A 25,274-nucleotide genomic window follows, 5' to 3' on the forward strand; every position below is an offset into this window, starting at 1 on the left:
CACAGGTGTTTAAGTCACATATCTATTTATATATATATGTAGTAACATCAGTAATATAAAGACTGAATCACACACTATAACATATATTTGCACAAGCTGTAGTTTTAATGGCAAACATTTTGATTTATTGACAGTTTGAGATATCGAACTATCGCGATAATTTGATGTCAAACGCCGCGTGAAGTCTCATACTGACACCTGGTGGTCAATACTTCCGCTTGATTTACATTTTAAAACGCTATATTAATTATATTATTTTCTTAGTGCAAAAACATACACATACAAAATACAAAAACTCAAATAACGTAGAAAGGGAATAAAGAATAAAAAAAGACTAGTTTTTTTTTACTCTGCATTTTCCATTCATATGTAAAAACATAATGGGGGGGGGGGGGGCTGTCATTGTTCATACAGTTATAAACCTTTATTTTATTTATTAATATGTACTATTATTTAATAATTTAGATAAACGTATGCATATGTGTTAACTTTAAAGTACTTATGCTTAAATACACTATTTTATAACACTTTGTTATTATGCTTTGCTAGTAACGCTACACAGAGGCAGGCGCGCGCGCGCACTCTCACAGTGTCTGTGATTCTCTGTGAATGTCGCTGACTGTGAATGTCTCTTTCATCGTTATTAAACGCGTTTTCTTCCTCGTTGGCTTTCAGGTACACTTGCATATTTTATTCCTCTAGCGCTTAGGATTTAAAGAGTTTATTTTGGGGATTTTTTTGGAACTATGAGCTTTAGAAGTCTGCGAGAGGGAGACCGGAGGCTGCCCGTCTCAGGCGACCTGTCCCGGGTGTGAAAGCGAACTCGAGGCCGACGGCGCTGCGGCCTAGTGCGGCTGGTTGAATGTTTCTTACAACAGCACAGCTGAGCGCACCGGTAATGTGAGGAAAGCTCATAAAACCATCAAATAACGATTGAAACACGAATTAAGTAGAAATCGTGGCTGAAAATGCTGTAGTTGCATCGAAATATATTCAGAGTTTCACATTCACATTAAAATAGTTTTTGTTTTTGTTTATTTGTCAATATTTAAGTAGAGTTTAACAATAATGTATTTGAAAGGAGCACTTGGTTTAGACTTGTGAAACTGTAAGCAATAACTTTATTTAAACTGTAACTGTAATTCAACTTTGGATGTGTTTTATTACACCAGTGTCGAGCAGGATCAGCTATGACGTCATGTGACGACAGACTGACATTGATTGACAGATGATGCTTGAGGTGCAGGTGAGCGAGGCCCTCAGCATCACAGTCAGAGAATGAAGAGCGGACACACATGTGAATCCGTGTCACACGCTGCCCGTGACATGAACCTGAACCACAGTTTGACCTTGACTTCCTGCACGTTCACACCCGAGTCCCAATGTCTGGAGGTGTCAGAGCGACTGTGTAACGGTTCGTCTGACCAATCGGTGTTGGACAATTTCATGTTACACTGTAAAAGAAGTGAAGTGGATCCTGACAGGATCACGGCGACCTCCGAAGACGACAGCATATCTTTACCGTCCAGCGCTGTTGAAGATGAAGACAGTCTCACGCCCGAAATCCAACAGGCCTACAGAATCTTTCAAAGCTTCCTTTCTGAAAAGCACAAAGCTACGGCGGCCCCGTTTTGGCATCCTGTCGGCCACGGATCGCACGGGGATCAGGCCTCTGACGGCGAGATGTGTTTCAAAAAGATGGATGATAAGTTTGTGAATGGAGATTATGAATCCATCACAGCGTTTGTGGCTGATTTCAGACTGATGTTAGAGAACTGTTACCGCTGTCATGGAGTCCATCACTGGATGTCCAAACAGGCCCAGAAACTCGAGGTCATTCTAGAGCAGAAACTCACCCTGCTGTCCAGGTAGATCATCTCAAATCAAAAATCAATTCTCTTTATTGTCACACAACATGTACACAGGTTATTCTGCTGGTGCAATTCTTAAATACAAGACTCTGTGCCATGGCAGTACAAGCAACGAGATATGAAAAATGTACAATAAACATAAACAACAATATACACAATTGACATACATTGGCACAATATACAATAAATAATAAAACAAATGTATTGTACACAATATACAATACACACATTTCCATAATATACACATAGTAAACTGTATTACACATTGATGAGTTTTAATATGATCTCAGGATATATTCTGGGCTATAAACCACTGGACCAGAAACACTTCTGCTTTCATGTTAATTTATTTTGTATTCAATTCATATTTCATTTAATCTTACAAACATAAGTATATTTATGCATTTGGCAGACACTTTTATCCAAAGCGACTTACATTGCTTGGTACTATACATTTTTATTCTTTTTTTGTTAAACGTCTTTTTAATTGGTTATAACCGATTCAAACGTTTGTGTAGTGTTAACAAACTGAATCAGGAAATCTTTGTCCTCTGAAGGGGTCTATAGTCTTTAGAAACGTTAACCCAGAGCAATTTAAACATTGTTTAACAGTGTTCAGGAGATGGTAAATAAAGTTTATATATAGGATAACATTTAGAGACAGCTAAAGCCAAATTACGATTTTTCGACTCCACGATAAACAATAAAAACAAACTGCACTATGGAGTTCTGTTTATTAAGTAGACAATACGATACTCAAAACCAATTCAGACTTTCACTTGTGACACCTCTGACTTGTACTGGTGTTTTGGATAATGTTTATGTTTTTATTCTTCACTAGAACAATGAGAGAGAAAACCACCCTTGCCGTGACATCTGGAGGACGCTTTGGCACAGAAGATGAAAAAGGCCCTGCAGGCACGTCATCCAGACGCCGCTCCGTCCCACGAAACCTCGCGGCCATTACTGTTGGCGGCAGTGAGTCCATTATGATTCAAGCACTGAGACTAGAAGAACTCCAGCGAGCCAAAGAAGAGAAAAGGTGAGATGATGTAGTACTGTGATCCACTTAAAGGTGAGGTGGGTGATTTGGAAAGGTGCTAATTTTAGCCTGCTAGCACTGAAATTATCATCCCACCCTCTATGCGATTCGCCATCCAAAACCACGCCTCCTCCAAACACATGAACGTATTTCGTAAATCCACGTAACGGATTACAAACTAAATCCATAAAATTCTTCTGGAAGCATGTGCATACCTGTCCAAAAGAAAAAGAAAGCAACTATGATATTATCTTTCAGACCTAAAAGCTGAACTGATTTTCTCTTTCGTGATCCAAAAGTTTTTTCGTCTCTGCTTATTAAAAATCGGACTTTCATTTTTAATCTAGTTATTATCGATGATGATATATGATGTCTGCGTGAACGGGATGCGCAGTGGTATGTAAACAACGTTGGCTGAGAATGTACACATGATCAATCACCCACCCTGCCTCAATATTGTCTCAATATACAAAAACTCTTGATTTCTTGAGTGCATGTTTCCCTTTTTATTATTCCTCATGTCAAAATGTAATCTAAAGTCTAAAAAGTCTAGTCTAAAAACTCACATTCCTTTCACACCGGTCATGTCTAGTCTTTGCTCTTTGACATGTAGGCAGCGAGAGCTGGAGAGGAAAGAGGCAGAGGAGGAGTCGGCTAAAGTGCTGGAGGACTGGGAGCGTTCATTACTGTCTCTGGCAGAACCGTGGTCAGTCCACAGCATGTGGGAGCTGCCGGCCATCGGTCACTTCTTGTGTCTGGCTCAGAGGGCTCTAAACCTTCCTGAGATTGTTTTCTATGAGCTGGAGCGCTGCTTACTGATGCCTCGCTCTAGTTCTTTCCTCTCCAAGGTCATGACCTCTCTGCTCTGCCCTCCACACAAAAGATCAACCCTCCACCGTCGCCCGGCGCTGCCGTACAGGAAGTGGGAGGCGGAGCTACGTCAGAGAGTTCAGGGCTGGTATCAGTCAGTGGGCAGAGCTGACGATCAGGTCACACGAGCCGAGCACCTCGGCCTGTGCCATCAGTTCTTCTGGGCCGTCGGGGAGACGAATCAGCTGGAGGAGACGCCGTTCCACCTGCTTCCGTTTAACCGCCGCGTATGGCTTCTCAAGGGACTCTGTGATCACGTGTACGAGACACAGAAAGACGTACAGGATGCCGTTCTGGGGCAGCCCATTCACGAGTGCCGTGAGTCCGTCCTGGGCTACGACGGAAGGGAGAACGCCTACATTCACTTTCCACACTTCTGCGGCGCGGACTTGAGGATCTACTGCCAGAGTCCCTGTGTCCCGATGGAGTTTCCTCTTCGGTCGTTCCACGTCAAGAGATCTGAGGAGGAGCCGAGATCACAGGGGTCAGAGGTCAAGGAGGCGGTGAATGAGTTTCAATCTATAGATGGTGTGAAGGCGGAGAACGACAACGCAGAGGTGTGTGTGTGGGGCATCAAAGAAGAGGAACAGAAACGCTCCTCCAGTGTCCGGTCACAGTACACAGAAGATTCTGGAGGAGATCCGCAGGTAGAAGATTTAAAAGAAGCGAACAAGTCTTCAGACCGCTGTTACGAAGGCAAATCTCCAGCTCTGACTTCACACCAGCACGTTCAGGAGAAACGTCCCTGTACAGAATGTTCTGAAGCATCAACACGCCACTGTTCTCACTGTCACATCTGGAACCACGTCCAGCCTGAAATCAACCGGCACAGACGAGACCATTCCACGGATGAGACGGCGGAGACCACACGTGCAAAGAGAAAGAAGAAGAGCGAGCTCAACGTGAGGAAGACGAACACAAAAAAACTGAACATGAAGAATCAGAGATTGAAGAAACGTGTGCAAAGAGCGGCCAACACAACGACAAAACACAAACTGAGTGAGTTTACCCTTCTATTTAACTCTGAGGAGATTAGCAATAGTGATATCTGTGACTGTCACTCTCACCATTGCGACAGCAGAACCGCGTTTAGCAACCAGCCACAGCATCTCTTATATCATAGCAGCATACTTTATAGCGCAACATCTGCCAACCAATTTAACATCTTAGCATTCACATTCAATCTGCTTAGAACACCCTAGCAACGCCCTGACAACGACCCCCAGCATCCCACCATGGATTCATCTAGTTGGATTATTGTATTCATCTGAAGTTTTTCAGTGTGGTTGTGACACAAATGTTTAAAGATGTGTCAGTGTCTTATTTTGAGTGTTGGTTGATGTGTGTGTGTGATCAGGGAAAGTGTTTGACGGTAAGACTGTGTCTGTGAAGAGAAGAACAGGATCATCACTGCTGCCGCTGGAACCATCATTACAGGTGACATTCATGAGACAATCAGCAGGATTGTGTTATTCCAGAAGGGTTGAGTGACATCACTGTGTGTGTTTGTGTGCAGTTGGTGTGCTCCAGTCTGGATGATCTCAGACGTCTCATCAGTCGAACTGAAGATGAACTAGATGAGCTTAACAGCACCAAAAAGAGATCTGTTAGTAAGAGAGGGAACACACACACACACACCCTCAGAATAACCTGACAGTATATGTCTGACTCTTATCCTATCTGCACCAGTTCTATATTCAGTGTTATTATTCATCATTTAGGCATTAAATCGAAATGTTATATTATATAATCATACCCTGAACACATTAGTAGTTTGATCACTTTAATAAAAAGGGTTTTATTAGTGGGGTGTTGTGTTTTTACATATATAAAAATGTTTATTGTATTACATAGACATGAGATAAGTTTGACAGAAGTGATGAAACAGAAGGTGTTGAACTTCAGGTCAGTTAATGAACCGTGTGTGTGTTTGTGATGTTTCAGGGAAGATGGCCACACAAGAGATCCACTGTGAAGGAGTTACACATCACACTTATAAGGCTGCTGAATGAGCTGTTGCCATGGGAACCCAAACTGGTCAAGGCCTTTCAGAAGAATAGGTAAAGATGAATTGATTTATTTGTCCTTGCTCTGTTCCTGCAGGAAATATTCATGTTTGACAACACGATCGATCGCCCATTGCTCTTGAAACATGAACACGTGTTTATAATCTAAATACAGTTGGGAAATGTTGAATCTGTGCAATAATACAGTATATTTCCCCTTTACTTCAACCCTTCACTGCTTTCCCAAACTTCTGCATTGCTGTAAAACAAAGAAGTGATCCGGGAGGTGAGCTTTTCTCTGTAATGCGCAGAGACGGCTACACTTCACTGCATTCTACATGTTTCGGTGTTTTTTCCGCCTCAATGCTTCTGTGTTTTCCTGGTAACTGAGCTCTGTGAATAGTCCCTGTTTTGTTCTTAACAGAGCGCGTTTGAAAAAGGAGTGTGACGATTTCAGAAAACACCCTGAGTACGAGAACTTTATCAGAGAGCAGATGGATACGGCAGACGCTGAAGAGGTTTCTTTGTGCACACACACAGCAGGAGAACAACAAGATGAAGTCACGACATTGAACGAAGATACTGAGGCTCCGGGTGAGTTACACTTCACCACCCGCTGACACCTTTGAACCCCAACTAAAATCAATATTAGATTGTAAATATGCGACTTTTGCTTTTTGTGATTTACATCAAATCATCCCACTGTTCGTAATGTAAAGAACAACTTGATGTCTTTAATATTGTTTGAGTGTGACCATGTCAAAGAAAATCATTGTGAAATCAATGTGTGAAATGTTTCGTGATCTTAACGTTTGATATTTGTTGAGAATGATGGATGTTTTCCTTTTTTTCAGTGCACATACATGAGCTTTTAAATCACGAAGAGCGCAGGCCTGATGTCATCATGCCTGGAAATGACACGGGACCCTTCACACGCGCTTCAAAACGCCGTCGCAATGTAATAAATGAAGATCCGAGCGCATTGAAGAAAAGTAAAATAGACTCCGAGAGCTCTTCGAGTCGCAGTGTGGAGGCCAGCGATCAAACAACAAACACACAACCCTCAGAGAGATGTTCGCTGTTATCTGTCCGGAGTTTTCAGGGGACTTACAAACCCATTCAGGCGCTGCTGGCAAGGAGTTTTGGAAACAAAGTGACCTTAACAAATCATCCCAGCGCTGCTCTCATGGCTCCGAAAACATCAGCACCTGAGACACCTGTCCAACCTTCAGCCACATCCTGCTCTCAGCCCGTCTCTATGGTAACATCAGAGAGCACCGGTCCGCTGGTGTATAAGACCGCAGGAGGCGTAGGGCTTCTTAAGAAAGGTGACGCTTCAGATCTCAAACCAGAGGATAAACAGGTTGTTATTTTACCTTCAAATCTGTTGAGTCAAAGCACTGACATACCCAACAATACAGCAGGGTTTACTGTACGTGAAAACAAGGTTCCTGTCCAGCAGGTGGCACCACTGAAAGACACCAGTGACATCAGAACAGCAGCAGCTGTGGTTTCACCTACTTTAAGAATGTTACCAACAATTGCTGGACTTAAAAAGGCAACTGAACCAAAACCTGAAGCTAAACAAGAGCTGAGGACCGTGTGCATCAGAGACTCGCAGTCTATTCTTGTCACGACTAGAGGAGGAAACACAGGAGTGGTGAAAGTGCAGACATCAGAGAAGAACAGAAGCGGCACTTTACCACACAGCTCTGCTTTTACCATCTCTCCACAACTTCAAGCCTTTCTGGCGTCGAAAACTTCCACGTCTGTTCCTGACACCCCGAGCGCTACATCATCACCTCCCGTCACATGTCACTCAAAGGATTTCAGTTGGTTCAGCTCATCTACTGTCAGGACAGAAACCTCTTCGGTCACCTGCAGCGATTTGTCTTCAGGAAGAAGATTAATCACCAGTATGTCACCGCTCTCTTCCAAGAACGCGAGCAGTGAGAGTGTCCACATGACGGTGATGGACGTGCAGAACTCGGTCCCCAAATGTGTCGTGAAACCCCCACAGCAGATCACATCAAATCTGTCCACACTTCAGAATGTTTTCCTGCTCGATGGGTCATCGAACTTCACCACGACATCCGCAGCATGTACGACACCGGGGTCAAGGGTCATGTTTGTCAATCACCCGTCCGTGTCTAACAACTCGACACTTTCTGTTCCAAAAGGTGCTTCAGAGTCTAACATCTCCCCTCCCGCCTTGAAGATGATTCCCAATCTGAAGACAAGTTTTGGAAGCAGCGCTGCCGGTCCGGTGATGAACATCCAGAGCATCAGTTTACCAGGAATAAACTCAAGAATACTGAGCACACACAAGAACGTGTCGCCCACTGAAACCACATCTGGGATATCAACAGCAGCTGACGAAAGGCATGAAAGAAGAAATGATTCAGGAACTAGTGGAGGTGTTCTCAAGACGGCTGCTTCTGCTGATGGAAAGACGATAACGTTTTCAACACTGGGCACGGGTCACATGGCGTCCTCTGAACTGTTGTGTGTCATGAAGGACCCGTCCACATCACCTGTGCTCAATGTTCTGAATAATAAATCAGGTTTGGTCGTCGGCGGCTCAGATTTATCTTCCACCTTTTCTGGAAGTTTGATGAGCAAACACACTACAAAACCACACATGATGTCATCACCCTCATCTGTTTCTCACACAACACCTGTGAAGTCCCATCAGTCTTCAGTGCAAACACAAACAGGAAGTAGTTCTACATCCTGTCCTCCTGTAGTCATGAGCTCTGGGATGAGAAGTGTGCAGGAGAAGATTGTGATCAACACCAGCGGACCGCTGGCTCCTGGAACTCAACTTCTCATCAATAACTCCAGATTTCTTGTTCCTCCTCAAGGTCTTTGTGCAGGCAGTCATGTTCTGCTCATCTCCAGCTCACGTCCTGGTGGCAGTCTCGGGTCTGTTCCTCCCAGAGGTCCGAACATATCGGCACCGTCAGTCGTTCAGGGAATGAAAGTGTTGACCCCTCAACTGTCACAGGTCAGACTCTCATCACCCACCGCATCTTCAGATCGAGTCTGTCAGCAGACGAGTCCTTCTCAAGCTCTTCCTGCTGGTGTGTCAAAAGAACCGAGCTTGTCTAACGCTGTGAGACTTCCTGTGTTTCAGACCTCAGATGGCAAAGGCCTCTCGGTTCATCCGTCACCGAGCGCAAGCAGCTGTTCCACATCCGTCGTCTCTTCTCGTTCGCAGGGATGTTTACTGAGCACGTCTGCAATGATTCTACAGTCACGATCAGTTAACACTGGTTTTTCCCAGAATGCCCCAGTGATGACTAGAGCACCCATAAGCGGCACTATAGCAAGAATGCAAAAACTTCCTGTAGCGACTGTTCCACCGATTGGCTGTCCAATCGGCTCTGTTCCTCCATCCATGAACTCCGTTCTAATGACACCCCGTCAGCCAATCAGAGCGCTGCAACCTGGAACCATTGGAAAACCTGTCGTTTCACCCCAACAAGCACAAAGTCAAAGCACATCCACTGTACAGATGCCCAGCGGCACCTTCAGCAAACTGCTGTTGAGTCCAGACGGAGCTGTTCTAAATATAATCCAAACATCAGCACATGACACACACGTAACAACAAAACCAATGACGGCTCAAGTCAATCATCCAATCACAAGAGTTCCTGTAGCTCCACTGAGATCAAAAACAGAGAATCCTGAGAGTCACTGAAATCTGAAGAGGATTGTGTTCAGTGCTTTGGGTTGCGTGTGGATTCTGCTTTCATAAGACTGAATTACATTTCACTGTTTTCCAAACACATAGTAAAGTCTCAGTTATGTTGGGAGTTGTGTTTCATGAAGTGTAGACATTTCAACAGGCCAGTTATGCGTGTAGGAAGAGTGTTTGTGTGGCTGGCGTTTTTGTACTCCATTTGTATTCAAGAGTGTGAATGTTTTCATCAAATGATTGATATTTTTATTTTCAGAGTGCGTTGTGTTCAGACACGCTCAGGTCGAGTATTGTCACATTTGATCTGAAAACAGCTTGGTTTTTCTGTTTGTTTGAAAACATGACATATTTATGACAGCTGTCTTTTCCATTGATTTAACATTCTTACAGATTGTAAGAACATTCACATTTTAACCTTTTAAACAGACACAGACTGAAAATAAACACTGTTGTTTTGTGCTGTAATGTTTTTATTCTGTTGCAATAAACCGTTTATACAACATTGAAACTGTATCTGTGCAAAGCAGAAGACATTCAGCATCTGTTAGGAAAACTGAATTGAAACAGAGTTATTCAAGCATTAAGAACATTATTTCAGTTATTCTCATCTGTAATGTTATTAATGAGAGTGTTTGTTCAAAAATTGCGTACAGAAATCAGCTACAAAACTACAAATGTACAAATATATTGAAATATCGCACATCGTGATAGTTTGTGATAAATGAGCTATTTCATTCTTGGTAAAGTTATGTTTGGTCAGAGTTTTGGGTGGATGCTGACGGTATAGTATCTATCTGGAAGGCGGATGTTAGTTGGGATGTGCGTGCGTGTGCATTATCAACAATACGACTAGCAGATTTAATTTAGTTTGTTTACAAAATGACAGATTTGTTTAATGCAACAGTGAAACATTGCTGTTCTCTTTCAGAAGTTGTAGTGATGCCTTTTCCTCAAATAATGTGAAATATATGTTGGTGTTATAATTTCTTTCATATATTTTAATACAATTGAAATTTATTTTAGAAAAGGAAACATTGTTGTTTTGAATATCGCATTATTCAGCATGCTAACGCACAACTAAAGTGGATTTACATTCTGTCTGTTGTAAAGACGTCTGTATGGTCCATAAGCTTTAGTGAGGAACAGAATGTAAACTGGTTTTCTTCAGGGTGAATAAGGTGGAGGTGAAGGTCCAGACATGATCTTCTCATAAGCTGGAGGAGCGTTAGGAGTCTACAAGAGAACAGATGAAGAAAACATTATCTCCATTATAGCTGCATTTCTGCAAATGTACATCAACTGTGGTTGTTTTTTGTAGAAAATGATTATAAACCGCTGCTGAAGTATTTTAAAACTGTTGCTCATGATAACTGCACCAAAATCACACTTCTGACACACACACTTCAGTATTTGTAATCCTCACAACACAAACGGTGACCCAAAGCCCTTTCTGCCTGCTGCACATCACATGTCTCCTTTATCCCCTCAGGAATTCTGGGTAATAGCAGCTTGGCTACCCATGTTCTCAGAACACCAGATGTGACAGTGAAACACTTTGTTATAGTTTTATGCAAACAGGGTTCCAAACACGTCATATTTACTTGAATTTAGAGCAGATTTCTTGATCTTTGCTTTGAATCAGTAAGTGAATTGTGTTTACCACAGTCTTGATGCTGCTGAGTTCATTCAGAGCCACTTTGTCTTGTTCTCCTGATCCAGGTTCAGCGTGCCGACTCGATCTCATCATCTCTCTCCACGACTGTCCGTTCTACATTTAGGCATTTGGCAGATGCTTTTATCCAAAGAGACTTACATTGATTTATCCTTTACATTTATACACAGTTATCTGCAATCCCCTGAGATCAGACACACAACCTTGTGTTCTTAACACTGAGCTACAGGAAAGATCGTTCTACACACGCACCATCACGTTATTAAATCACACAAACACAGTGATGTGTAAAGGACCTAAAAGCAATACTTGAGTAGAAGTGAAAGTAACCGATATTGAACCTACTTACATATTTAAAGTAAAGTTGAAGCAAACTTAAACATTTGTTTTATTTTCTTCAGCATAAAGATATGGCGCTTACATAGAAATGTTCAACTTTGAAAAAGCTCCGTCTCAAGTTTATCTGGATCTACATCTCTATCAAAACACAAGTTCAGAAAGCACATCTTTATAACTTTATTAAAGGATAATTCCCTCTCGCCCCTGATATTAGAACAACTTGGAACAAATGTGTCCGTCCATTACTACTTTTAGAAAAGTCTGCAGTAATATAAAGACTCAAGTAAAGTACAGATACTCCCAAACATACTGAAGTACTGTACTTACTACTGTAGAGAGAGATCATTCAGACGCTTCTTCGCTTCTCAGAACTGCTCTGAGATCAGTGTAACAGATGTGATCACAGACTCACCCGGATCTTTCTGTATCCACTGCGTCTGCGGTAGAACCAACATCCCAGAATGAGTAGAGCGATGAGAATCACAACCAGAAGAGTGATGCCTGCTGCCCTGAACACACACACACAGATGAAAATATCTGCATGTTGATGATTATTAATTGTGTGTGTTTGTAGACTGACTCTTCTGCTGTGGTTGTTCCTCCGCGTCTGCTGGAGAAGTGAACGCTGAATTCACCTCGTGATGTTGAACCTGAGCCACCGTAAGACATGCTGACAAATCACTGTGACAAACACACACATCAAACTGTATAATATGCTCAAGAATCTGTTCAGATCACATTTCAGCCTAAAATCTAAAGAAAAACATTTGATATCAAGATAAAGATAGTAAGACAGAAAAATGACATATTAGGACATTTAAAAAAATCAATACAATAGCATTTATTTGGGCTTTTTAATGAGTTTAAGCTGTATTTTAATATTTTAAAAATGAAACGGTTGATTCAGATCTTACCAGAATTCTTCAGTCATTAGATTCCACAGACGCTCTGATGGATCTCACTGGAGTCTGACTGAGTGAACCTCTCTCTCTCTCTCTCTCTCTCTCTCATGACCGTCACGGGTTCAGCGCTCACATTTAGAGTCATTGAAGTGAATGAAACCCCTCCATCACCCCCAGAGGTCTGACTGTCTGCTGACCAGCTCAAGCACAAGATCAACCAGAGTAACTACACTTCTTTATCTATTATTATCATGAAAACTCATTACATGTCACATCAGCAAGTGTCTGGGTATTCTGGTTATTTTTATTCCTGTTTCTTGTCAAATATCTTATCGTAAGTCAGTATGATTAGAAAAGATTCCATCAGTGTATAGGGGTTTATTTCATGAATACGCCTACAGAACATCTGATTAAATAATACATGCAGAATGACGGTACAGCCTACTGCTGCAAACACACATGATGTTTTATTTCACTTCCCATTTATGCTTTTAACAGATGCTTTTCTCCAAACTGCATTATACTATACATTTGTTTCCCCTCGGATCGATCTCTTGACCTTGGCGTTGCTAGCTCCTGATCTAACCACTGAGCTACAGGAACCCTTCATGTCACCATAAGTGAAATCAGATGTTAAAAAAGAGAAATATTCAGTGGACTGCAGTTCTTTAGCACAGGGCTTCTCAACCTATTTGACTCCAAGTCAAGTCCTACTGTATTCAACAATATCCAAAGCCCCCCGACCCGCTCACAAAAACTCTACCTGTAAAATAAATTCTTCCTATAAAATATTTAGGGCTCAACATATGTATTTCAATGATCATCTTGTCTGATTTGAAATGATTATTCATTCTGAGGACACCTCGAGGGCCACGGCCCCCTGTTGAGAACCACAGCTCGAGAAAATGTGTCTCTTGTGTTTAACAGTAAATGTGCCTGTGAAAACACTTACAACTCAATTACAACACCTTACAACTTACAACTCAATTACAATCATTCTGATGCGTCTTTTCTTCTCCAACTGTTTTTGTCTGACTTTAGCAGCTTCTATTGTAAACTTCTCAAGGGTATTTCACCATTTTTGATCTATTCAGTATTTTTCGACTTCTTTTACCTGTAACAGAAAACCTGCTTAATAATTATGCATCCTGTCTTTCTTTCACTTCCAGTCTTTGTTAACCATTATATTTACAAAATGAAGTGTTATTAAGATTGATGGGGTTTAGATCTGGTGAAACGTGATCATGTTTAAACATCACACTTGAATAATAAACATGCAGTCGCTGTATGATTCTCTTCCATTGAGAACATTATGAAAACATCATCTAGTGAAGCCCAAGACATGTGAACACTGAAGATATAAACGCTGTTTTGTGCTTTATTTTCTCTCTATCAAATGTCTGATTCACTTTACAGTCAAGCATGAAACCCTGTTATCCACAGTCAATCTCATCTTGTGTGTGTATCATGTTAAAGCATATTGAAATGAACGACCCTTTTCACAATATGCATTATCAAACAGTTGCTTTAGAGAAATATTCACATTTTAGAAAAGTGTGTCACATATATTAAATAATAATATTTAACTGTAATTTCCAGCGGTTTGATCTAAAGCTACACTGTAAACATCAATAAAAGCTTTAACTATAGGGTATAAGGCTTCACATCGGGTGGTTCCAGCTGTGGATTCTCACTTACATATGAAATAACATGTACAGTTTACACATCAATGATATTGATAAAGACTTGTGTTAATAATTCTCTCCGGGCAGTTATTCATGATATACTCTATAGATATGTCATACTTGTGTAGCTGTTGTATCTTGAAGATGATGGAGTTTGTGTTTCAGTATGAACCGTACAGTAGCTGATGATGAAACCCTCTCATGTTCAGTTCATCAGCTCTTCATGTGATCTCACACTCTTCGACACATCTGTCTGATTCATCATGACACACATCTGGCACATTATTTATACAGATTTATATATATATATATTGTATTATTCCTCCTGTATGACATATCGCTTTATTGCTCCCTGAACTCTCTGTGAGTCACTTCGGATCAAAGCGTCTGATAAATGACTCAATGTAAATATTACTATGCAGCATTAAATGAATAATTGTTGATTTGCTTTCAACGTCCAAGAGGTTTTTGTCCTCTGAAAGGTTTCAAACCTTAACAGTATATCATATATTGTTGGATCGTAACAGTTTGTTATAATATTACATTCGTTTTACAAAAATACCCAAAAGCACTCCAATAAACAGTTCTTTTATTCAAAATGACCATTTATGGATAATTCTATGTTTTAGTTGTTCAAATGAGAAATGATATGTGTTAACGAGAGTGAATCTAAATCAATATACTGTTACTATACCGATATGATGTAGGGTGTATGTACAGACAGCAGGGGGCGTTCATACACTCGAATAATGACGTCTAACATCAGTGGGCGGGGCCTCTGTCAGAGCAGGAGTGGTTTGCGCCTGACTCCTCCCATCACTCCGTGTGAAGTTTGTCCCTCCGCGGTTCTCGTCACGCTGCCCGCAGCAGGAAACATGGAGAGAGACTGTACTGTCCGCAGAAACAAAGCTGTTCAGCCCCATCAGAACCCGCAGGACGGGCCGAGCGGACTCAACGGACTCAACGGACTCGAACCCGCGGGGCGGAAGCGCAAGCAGAAGCCGGAAGTGAGCGCGCAGCTGCTGTCGGAGGTCGCGGGCGCGCTGCTCGTGCTCGGGTTCGTGTGTTTGTTGTGGGTTCTGGTTGTGATGTCACTACAGCAGCTCGTCATCAGATCCAGCGGAGAGTTTAACGCCATCCGGGCCAGGTGACGTCACACACACACACACACACACACGAGTCTTCTGTAATATGTTAATTCAATAATGTAGTGTCGTATTCACCGTAGTAAACTTAACTATGACGTCATTGTACCAAACATGAGAGTGTACTACAGTATCAACTGTGCTGTTTAATACTACAGGTGAATGGAGTTAACACTCCATATATATATATATAAACATGATGTGTAATGTAGAACATGTGTGTGTGACAGGAAGCATCTGGATGAGATGACGAGTGTTGGTCCGCGGACCGTCGGCAGTCCAGAGAATGAAGTGATGACAGTGAAGTATCTTCTGGATCAGATAGAAGAGATCCGTGATGAGAGCGCGTCTGGTCCTCACAGCATCACTGTAGATGTGCAGAGACCCACAGGATCCTTCACCATTGACTTCCTGGGAGGATTCACCAGTTATTACGACCACGTGACGAACATCGCTGTCAAACTGGAGCCCACGAGCGGCGCACAACACTTCATGCTCGCAAATTGCCACTTTGACTCTGTGGCCAACAGTCCTGGTACACAACACCATCATCACACACATGTGTGTTACACGCATGACACACAGACGGAGATGTGGGCAGTGTAGAATGATTGTGTGTGTGTGTTCATTGTTCAACTTTCACTCTGTTACACGATCTGTGTTTGTGTTTGTTGATAAGAGCGAGGATTGTATTCGTTTGCTGGCATTGTGTTGTGGTTTGATGTGTGTTTGTATCAGATCAGGTTTATCTGTGTGTGTGTTTCAGGTGCCAGTGATGACGGTGTGTGTGTGTGTGTGTTTCAGGTGCCAGTGATGACGGTGTGTGTGTGTGTGTGTTTCAGGTGCCAGTGATGACGCTGTGTGTGTGTGTGTGTGTGTGTGTGTGTTTCAGGTGCCAGTGATGACGCTGTGTGTGTGTGTGTGTGTGTGTTTCAGGTGCCAGTGATGACGGTGTGTGTGTGTGTGTGTTTCAGGTGCCAGTGATGACGCTGTGTGTGTGTGTGTGTGTGTGTGTGTGTTTCAGGTGCCAGTGATGACGCTGTGTGTGTGTGTGTGTGTGTGTGTGTTTCAGGTGCCAGTGATGACGCTGTGTGTGTGTGTGTGTGTGTGTGTTTCAGGTGCCAGTGATGACGCTGTGTGTGTGTGTGTGTGTGTGTGTGTTTCAGGTGCCAGTGATGACGCTGTGTGTGTGTGTGTGTGTGTGTGTGTGTGTGTGTGTTTCAGGTGCCAGTGATGACGCTGTGTGTGTGTGTGTGTGTGTGTGTGTGTGTGTGTGTGTGTTTCAGGTGCCAGTGATGACGCTGTGTGTGTGTGTGTGTGTGTGTGTGTGTGTGTTTCAGGTGCCAGTGATGACGCTGTGTGTGTGTGTGTGTGTGTGTGTGTTTCAGGTGCCAGTGATGACGCTGTGTGTGTGTGTGTGTGTGTGTGTGTTTCAGGTGCCAGTGATGACGCTGTGTGTGTGTGTGTGTGTGTGTGTGTTTCAGGTGCCAGTGATGACGCTGTGAGTTGTTTTAATGTGTGTGTGTGTGTGTGTGTGTGTGTGTGTTTCAGGTGCCAGTGATGACGCTGTGAGTTGTTTTAATGTGTGTGTGTGTGTGTGTGTGTGTGTTTCAGGTGCCAGTGATGACGCTGTGAGTTGTTTTAATGTGTGTGTGTGTGTGTGTGTGTGTGTGTGTGTGTTTCAGGTGCCAGTGATGACGCTGTGAGTTGTTTTAATGTGTGTGTGTGTGTGTGTGTGTGTGTGTGTTTCAGGTGCCAGTGATGACGCTGTGAGTTGTTTTAATGTGTGTGTGTGTGTGTGTGTGTGTGTGTGTTTCAGGTGCCAGTGATGACGCTGTGAGTTGTTCTGTGATGTTGGAGGTTTTACACTCTCTGGTGAATCTCTCAACGCCTCTCAAACACGGCGTCATCTTCCTGTTTAATGGAGCTGAAGAAAACGTCCTACAGGTGTGACATCACAACACACATGTGACCTCTGACCTCTTTAGATCAATTTGTTTGATGTGGCATTTAAAGGGACGGTTCTCCCAAAATGAAATAGTCATTTATTTTCTCTCATGTGTTTTGTTATTTTTGGCTGAACTGTCCCTTTAATACTTTGCGATGATCACTGGGTTTGAACAAATGTGTGTGTGTTTCTATTATACTCATCGCTTAATCATTTTTCGGTTAGTTTCGTTCCACTATTTATCTTTTTTTAAATCGACTGTACTTAGGTGTACTCACGCGCACGCTCACTCTCTCTCTCTCAGGCGAGTCATGGGTTTATTACCCAGCATGCCTGGGCTAAGCAGGTTCGAGCATTTGTGAATCTGGAGGCTGCCGGTGTGGGGGGGAAAGAGGTGGTGTTTCAGACAGGTAAACACAGTGTGTGTGTGTGTGTGTGTGTGAGACTCGTGTTACCGTGGGGACCAAAATCAAGGTCCCAATGGGCAAAAAAATGCAAAAAGTTTTCTATGATCTTTAGGTTTAAGTTTGTACCGTATAACAATCATTACGTCTGTGGACTGCCGCCAGACAGATAATACCCGCTGTGTGTTGGTCATATACGTCAGGTCCAGAGAACCCGTGGTTGGTTCAGGCGTATGTCCGTGCGGCCGTTCATCCGTTCGCCTCAGTTGTGGGTCAGGAGGTGTTTCAGAGCGGCGTTATCCCCTCAGACACAGACTTCAGAATCTACAGAGATTTTGGAAATATTCCCGGTATGTGTTTTAATGAGTCATGAATGACACTTTATGATCACTTTGAGTTCATGTTGTTGATGTTTGGTCCTGCAGGAATTGATCTGGCTTTCATAGAAAACGGTTTCATCTATCACACAAAGTACGACACGGCAGACCGCATCCCCACAGACTCCATCCAGAGAGCAGGTGAGAACTAACCATCAACCTCAGATGTCACGTGACTTTAACATTAGATCAGACGTATCACTTCTATATAGAGTCTGATCATCATAAATGTTTGGCTTCATATTTCTATGTAATGTTTCATTTATTTGCGTTGATGTCGGTGAGCAGGTGACAACATCCTGGCGCTTCTCAAACATCTGCTGATGTCAGAGGAACTGGGCGACTCTTCTGAATATCGTCATGGAAACATGGTTTTCTTTGATCTGTTGGGTGTGGTGGTGGTGGCGTATCCCGCTCGAGTCGGCACCATCATAAACTATATGGTCGCCGTGGCGACAGTCATCTATCTGGGCAAGAAATGCATGCTGCCTAAAAATGTGGGTATGTGCTCGATAAACATCTGTTTATACTAAAAGTTATTAAACATGCATAAAAAAACTAAAACCGTTTCATAATCAAATGAAAACATTACTGTACAGTAGTAAGTAAACATTTGTAGTTTGTAGTATACTATAATATTTTACTATAGGACATTTTATTAATGTAGTATTAATAAATCAATATTTTCAGAGAATTGTTGTGAATCAATGTTTGAATGTATGTTATGTGTTCAGGTGGTCGGTACGTTCGTGATCTGTTGTACGGCTCATGTGTGGCTCTGTTGAGTTGGCTCATCGCTCTGTTGACGGTTCTGATCGTGTCTGTGTTGATCACTCTGATGGGTCGGTCGATGTTCTGGTACAGTCATTTCTACACCGCCGTCTGTCTGTACGGATCTGCTGCCGTGGGGAAGATCGTTCTCATTCACACGCTGGCTAAGAACCTTTATTACGGGGTGAGAAATCACCACACACGTGACGCTCGGCTGCATTCAGTGAATGTTGATGATGTCACATGATGTCACGTCTCAATGCTTTACTGAGGTGTAAAAGTCATGTTTCAAGCTATATTCTATATATATCACTAAATAAAGTTGAGAGTTAAACTCCTGCTGAACTTTATTACTGTATAATCATTCTTCTGATGAGTCGTAATATCAAGCGTTAATGTGTGTGTGTGTGTGTGTGTGTAACAGCATTACATGTTGTGTGGATGTTTGTAACCGTAACGTTCAGATTAGTCATGAGGAATATATTCCAATAATATTCAGGACACATTGAGGTCACACAGCTGTAGCACTGAATCACATGAATCATTGTTCTTTAATGACGACTGGTCAGCAGAACGTCTTGAATGTTTTCTCTCTCTCTCTGTCTGTCAGGGCGTTCGGCGTCTGGAGTTGGGCGAGATCTTCTTCGATGTCAGTCTGTTGTTGTGGTGTTGTGCACTTGTCTTCCTCACTCAACACAATCTGTGTTCAGCTTATGTGCCCATGATGATGGTGGTGTTCCCTCTGACCAGCAAAATACTGCTGAACAATCACTACAAACAGAGAGGTGAGAGCGACTCACTGAATCACTTCACTCAGTGAATCACTTCAGACAGACACTCACTGAATCACTTCAGACAGACACTCACTGAATCACTTCAGACAGACACTCACTGAATCACTTCAGACAGACACTCAGTGAATCACTTCAGACAGACACTCAGTGAATCACTTCAGACAGACACTCACTGAATCACTTCAGACAGACACTCACTGAATCACTTCAGACAGACACTCACTGAATCACTTCAGACAGACACTCAGTGAATCACTTCAGACAGACACTCAGTGAATCACTTCAGACAGACACTCACTGAATCACTTCAGACAGACACTCACTGAATCACTTCAGACAGACACTCACTGAATCACTTCAGACAGACACTCAGTGAATCACTTCAGACAGACACTCACTGAATCACTTCAGACAGACACTCACTGAATCACTTCAGACAGACACTCACTGAATCACTTCAGACAGACACTCAGTGAATCACTTCAGACAGACACTCAGTGAATCACTTCAGACAGACACTCACTGAATCACTTCACTCAGTGAATCACTTCAGAGAGACACTCACTGAATCACTTCAGACAGACACTCAGTGAATCACTTCAGACAGACACTCAGTGAATCACTTCAGACAGACACTCAGTGAATCACTTCAGACAGACACTCAGTGAATCACTTCAGACAGACACTCAGTGAATCACTTCAGACAGACACTCACTGAATCACTTCAGACAGACACTCAGTGAATCACTTCAGACAGACACTCAGTGAATCACTTCAGACAGACACTCAGTGAATCACTTCAGACAGACACTCAGTGAATCACTTCAGACAGACACTCAGTGAATCACTTCAGACAGACACTCACTGAATCACTTCAGACAGACACTCAGTGAATCACTTCAGACAGACACTCAGTGAATCACTTCAGACAGACACTCAGTGAATCACTTCAGACAGACACTCAGTGAATCACTTCAGACAGACACTCAGTGAATCACTTCAGACAGACACTCACTGAATCACTTCAGACAGACACTCAGTGAATCACTTCAGACAGACACTCAGTGAATCACTTCAGACAGACACTCAGTGAATCACTTCAGACAGACACTCAGTGAATCACTTCAGACAGACACTCAGTGAATCACTTCAGACAGACACTCAGTGAATCACTTCAGACAGACACTCAGTGAATCACTTCAGACAGACACTCAGTGAATCACTTCAGACAGACACTCAGTGAATCACTTCAGACAGACACTCAGTGAATCACTTCAGACAGACACTCAGTGAATCACTTCAGACAGACACTCAGTGAATCACTTCAGACAGACACTCAGTGAATCACTTCAGACAGACACTCAGTGAATCACTTCAGACAGACACTCAGTGAATCACTTCAGAGAGACACTCACTGAATCACTTCAGACAGACACTCAGTGAATCACTTCAGACAGACACTCAGTGAATCACTTCAGACAGACACTCAGTGAATCACTTCAGACAGACACTCAGTGAATCACTTCAGACAGACACTCAGTGAATCACTTCAGAGAGACACTCACTGAATCACTTCAGACAGACACTCAGTGAATCACTTCAGACAGACACTCAGTGAATCACTTCAGACAGACACTCAGTGAATCACTTCAGACAGACACTCAGTGAATCACTTCAGACAGACACTCAGTGAATCACTTCAGACAGACACTCAGTGAATCACTTCAGACAGACACTCAGTGAATCACTTCAGACAGACACTCAGTGAATCAGTTACTGACTGTAGTAATGTGTGTGTGTTTGTGTGCACGCATGTGTGTGTGTCAGGAGCGTCTCTTCAGTACTCTGTTCTGTATCTGTCGGGTCTCGCCGTGCCGTACATTCACATGATGTTCTTGATCTGGGTCGTCTTTGAGATCTTCACACCCATTCTGGGCCGCAGCGGAACCGAAATCCCCCCTGATGTGGTCCTGGCCTCCCTTGTTACCCTGGCAACGGTTATTCTCTCCTCATATTTTGTGAGTGTACGACCCTCCTACAGCATATGATGAATGTTGTAACTGTGGATGTGTAATGTTGATGTGTCCGTCTGTTCTTCAGATGCACTTCATCTATGTGTGCAGCAGCACCAGGAGGATGTTGACTGGTCTGGGGTCAGTGTTTCTGCTGATGTTTCTTCTGGTCTCCTGTGGTCTGTTCTTCCCGTACTCTGGAGATCAGTCCAGCCCTCGACCCAAACGGGTCTTTGTCCAGGTATGACACACACACACACACTCTCTGATTGGTTTGTTTCTGTGCTGTGATTGGATGACGTGTGTTTGTGTATCAGCACGTCGTGCGTGTGTTTCACGCTCTGAACGGATCTGTGGAGCGTCAGGATTCTGGTCTGTGGATCAACAGTCTGGATTATACGGGTATGCAGCACATCACGGCTCATGTACCGGAGGTCAACGACAGCATCCGCACACGCTGTGACGACCAGCTGCCCTTCTGTGGCTTCCCCTGGTTACTTCCTGTTCATTTCCTCGTCAAGTGAGTTTCTCTCCTCTATAATAACCCTCCACAGCTTCAGCTAGTTTCATCCAAACGTCTTTGTGTTTCAGGAAGAATTGGTATCTTCCAGCTCGTGAAGTTTCTCTCAGATCTCCGCTGGAGTTCCAGCTGTTGTCCAGAGAAGAGACCACCTGGGGATCTGTTAAAATGACCTTTGAGGCTAAAGGTGAGAGTTAGGGGTGTGACGAGACGAGACAACACATTATTACTTAACGTCATTTTACTTTTATTTGAATGAATTAATAATTCTCATTATTTATCAAATGGGTTTGCTTTACGTTTATGCGTAACATTCATTGAACTTAATTTAATGAAGAATAACTCTCCTGGACTGTAATATAGACGCATCTACTTGTAGTACTGCAGGCTGTTATCACCAGACCAGAGAGTTATTCACCTCTCGTCACATGTAATCTCGCGAGATCTCGTGGCACTAGTGAGAGTTCACAGTGTTGTGTCACAGTTGTTCATCATTGTGTGTTTGTGAGATGAAAGTTTGTGTGAATATTTTCTTTTGCATGTGAATTCTTTTATTCATTTCTACCTGTAAACATGTTTTTTGTTGTCAGCTTATTATTAAGAGAACACTGAAGTTGTTTTGTAATCTAACCATGTGATGACATGTCTGCTGTGTTTGCATCAGGACCGAGTCACATGTCTCTGTATCTGCGGCCGCACACGGGCACGTCTATGAGCCGCTGGTCGTTCGGTGACGGGACGCCACAGTTTGATCTCAGTGGAGAATATTTCATCTTTTATTCTCACGGTCTGGATGCGCCTGCCTGGACCTTCTGGTTTGAGATTCAGGTGAGCTTCATTTCACAAGACACACACAAAATATGTGTTTATGATGGCCTGTATTTCTGACCAATGAATCATTGTTGTGTTTCAGCCGCACGAGCCCTCAGAAGTGTTCACTGATGAGGGAATGATCTCTCTCGCTCTCTCGGCTCATTATTTCTCAGGTTCAGATCGGCGCTCGGAGCAACTTGAGTCTTTACTGGAGAAGTTTCCAGACTGGGCTTTCGCGTCCTCATGGGTCAGCACATATCACATGTACAGATACTGACACACATCACTGCGTTCACTGGAGTACTTTACCACGGTACAAACGTCATTCCACACAGTGTTTGCTGCACTTGTTTTTATCTTCAAGAATCCTTGTTTTTATAAATCGGCTGTTTGATTTTTCTTTTGCATTATGACGTGATTCTCATGACAGTTAAACGCATGATTTACTTCTAATTGTGTTGCAGTATTACTCTTAGCAGTAAACATGACTGTATTCGTTTTTACATCCCAGTACTAGACTGAACATATGCGGTATCATACAGTTTATAGTTTGAGTAGCATCACATCATTCACATGCACATTACAGAGTTTAATTGTCATGAAAATGTCACAATGCAAAAACAATGTTTTATGGTGTTCTTTTGTCTTTCTCTTTTCATTTTGAACTGGATTTCATGATTGTGTAGTTTGTGTGAGTCTGAACACTGACGACACATTTCAGTTTCATGTGTATTTAATATTGTGTTTTGATGATGAATGATGATCAAACCGGAGCTTCAGACATACACTTCACTTCACGGACTCATGTGAGTCTGAATAATGCAGAAATCTGGTCTGCTGGGGTTACCATGGCAACACACAAGATTTTAACTCCTGAGACTAAGAGTTCAATGCTTGTGTTTTTAATATATTTTTTACATTTCAGTTTTACAATGACCGTGCTAGCCAAAGATCTCATGCACCGTGGTATTTGTTTTACCGCTGTAACACAATCTGTGTTTGATCAAATGAACCAAATCAAAGTGTTTGATTTCTGCTGACGGTTGATTTTAGTTTCTGTATTATTTCAGTTTAATGAAGTTGATTTGATTGTGTTTGTACTTTATTATACGCTAAATGAAACACTGGATGATTTATGTGAAACCTCTTGAATCTTTATGACTGTTATAATCTATTTAATGTATAGTGTCAGAAATGCAGATGATGATGATGCTCTGACATTTCATCTGTTAATAATACATGAAAACTTCTGTTATTATTCATAACATCACCAGCTGCTTTAAGTTTTATACAACTTTGGAACTTGGTTCTATTGCAGCATGTTTGTTGTGATTTTACCTCATGATATTATTATGGGATGTCATCACTAAGGTCTTACGGGTATCCAGGACATTTATACACAATGTGCACGTGTAACTTGAACAACAACAAATAAAACCAAACTGTTGCACAATGCTGTAATATATCATCAACGTCTCTTCACACAAACCTTCCTTTCTTTCTTTTTCTTGTTTTATTTTAAACATTTTTAATCTTAAAAAAGAATGTGATTCGTTCAGTCTTTAATGTTTGTTCACTCCTCTCTTTTCTCTCCGTTCTCGCTGCACTGAATTGTTCTTCCAAGACAATAAATCATGTTTTTTGTTTCACGCCTCAGTTGACTTTTATACTGAAGTGTGTAGAGAAATATAAATGAATGAAAACTGTGCGAGCAGTCAGCTAAACATCAGTAGTGTTTGAAAGTTCCTTCCTTATGATTTTTCATAGTGAAAACTATTAACATCTGAATACGAATGACTTAGAAAAGGTTTATATTAAGGAAGGTCCTTTTTAATTTCACTTCATTTTAGTGAAAGGTTCTATAAATGCTTTAAGCGGTAATATAGTTTATTATAATTGTTTAGCCCATTTTCTCAGAAAAAAGGTTTATTTCATTAAGGAGATTGTACGAAAGACAAACTGTGATCTTGAGCCCATGTGTCTCATCTAGATTCATTTTACACTTATATGGGTTTTTATTACTAAGATTACGGATGAAAAATGCTTCAATGAAAAAGAGAAAAACATTTGTTTTTGTACATTTTCATTCTAAAGATTTTGGAGCGCAGTAAAAACCTGTGGAATTATTTTTTACAGCAACCTCTCAATTTGACTTATGATCTAAAAACAATAAATAAAATATTTACAGCTTAAAACATTTCGGTCAACAAATGATGTTTTAAACTTCTGCCCCATGTGAATGACCGTCACCTTTGATGATTTCAGTTTCTCATTACTGTCAATTTTTTTTACTTAAAATCTGCTGAAGTTGAATTGACTTAAAAACCATGATGCAAAAATGGTGTGCATACATTTTAAGTCAAAATAACGAGAGAATCTTTGTTGCGTTTACACAAATAT

General features: G+C 42.0%; 3 protein-coding genes across 5 annotated transcripts; 2 read left to right on the forward strand and 1 right to left on the reverse strand.

Moving 5' to 3' along the window:
• Positions 1-553: 553 nt before the first annotated feature.
• On the forward strand, positions 554-10,836 carry brd10 (bromodomain containing 10). Of its 3 annotated transcripts, XM_079486327.1 has the most exons (10): positions 554-900; positions 1,173-1,868; positions 2,713-2,913; positions 3,527-4,782; positions 5,141-5,220; positions 5,300-5,389; positions 5,728-5,843; positions 6,214-6,383; positions 6,644-8,796; positions 8,926-10,836. In XM_079486327.1, the coding sequence occupies exons 2-10, from the start codon at positions 1,279-1,281 to the stop codon at positions 9,490-9,492; spliced, it is 5,223 nt and encodes a 1,740-aa protein (XP_079342453.1). In that variant the 5' UTR covers positions 554-900; positions 1,173-1,278; the 3' UTR covers positions 9,493-10,836. The 3 variants fall into 3 exon arrangements, with proteins under 3 accessions (XP_079342453.1, XP_079342451.1, XP_079342452.1); XM_079486325.1 differs by having other exon boundaries at positions 6,644-10,836; XM_079486326.1 differs by having other exon boundaries at positions 559-895; positions 6,644-10,836.
• Positions 9,720-12,614, reverse strand: mlana (melan-A). The gene is made up of 5 exons (XM_079486328.1): positions 12,418-12,614; positions 12,084-12,184; positions 11,916-12,012; positions 11,153-11,260; positions 9,720-10,725 (listed from the first exon to the last, which is right to left on the reverse strand). The coding sequence occupies exons 2-5, from the start codon at positions 12,170-12,172 to the stop codon at positions 10,657-10,659; spliced, it is 363 nt and encodes a 120-aa protein (XP_079342454.1). The 5' UTR covers positions 12,173-12,184; positions 12,418-12,614; the 3' UTR covers positions 9,720-10,656.
• A 2,300-nt stretch (positions 12,615-14,914) lies between these two features.
• Positions 14,915-24,528, forward strand: ermp1 (endoplasmic reticulum metallopeptidase 1). The gene is made up of 15 exons (XM_079486945.1): positions 14,915-15,237; positions 15,466-15,770; positions 17,055-17,182; positions 17,488-17,593; positions 17,791-17,937; positions 18,013-18,105; positions 18,253-18,465; positions 18,699-18,919; positions 19,346-19,520; positions 21,357-21,547; positions 21,630-21,782; positions 21,859-22,061; positions 22,133-22,248; positions 22,726-22,889; positions 22,975-24,528. The coding sequence occupies exons 1-15, from the start codon at positions 14,966-14,968 to the stop codon at positions 23,149-23,151; spliced, it is 2,664 nt and encodes an 887-aa protein (XP_079343071.1). The 5' UTR covers positions 14,915-14,965; the 3' UTR covers positions 23,152-24,528.
• Positions 24,529-25,274: the final 746 nt, after the last annotated feature.

The sequence above is a fragment of the Barbatula barbatula genome (genome assembly GCF_947034865.1).
Source record: "Barbatula barbatula genome assembly, chromosome: 22".
Taxonomy (NCBI): Eukaryota; Metazoa; Chordata; class Actinopteri; order Cypriniformes; family Nemacheilidae; genus Barbatula; species Barbatula barbatula.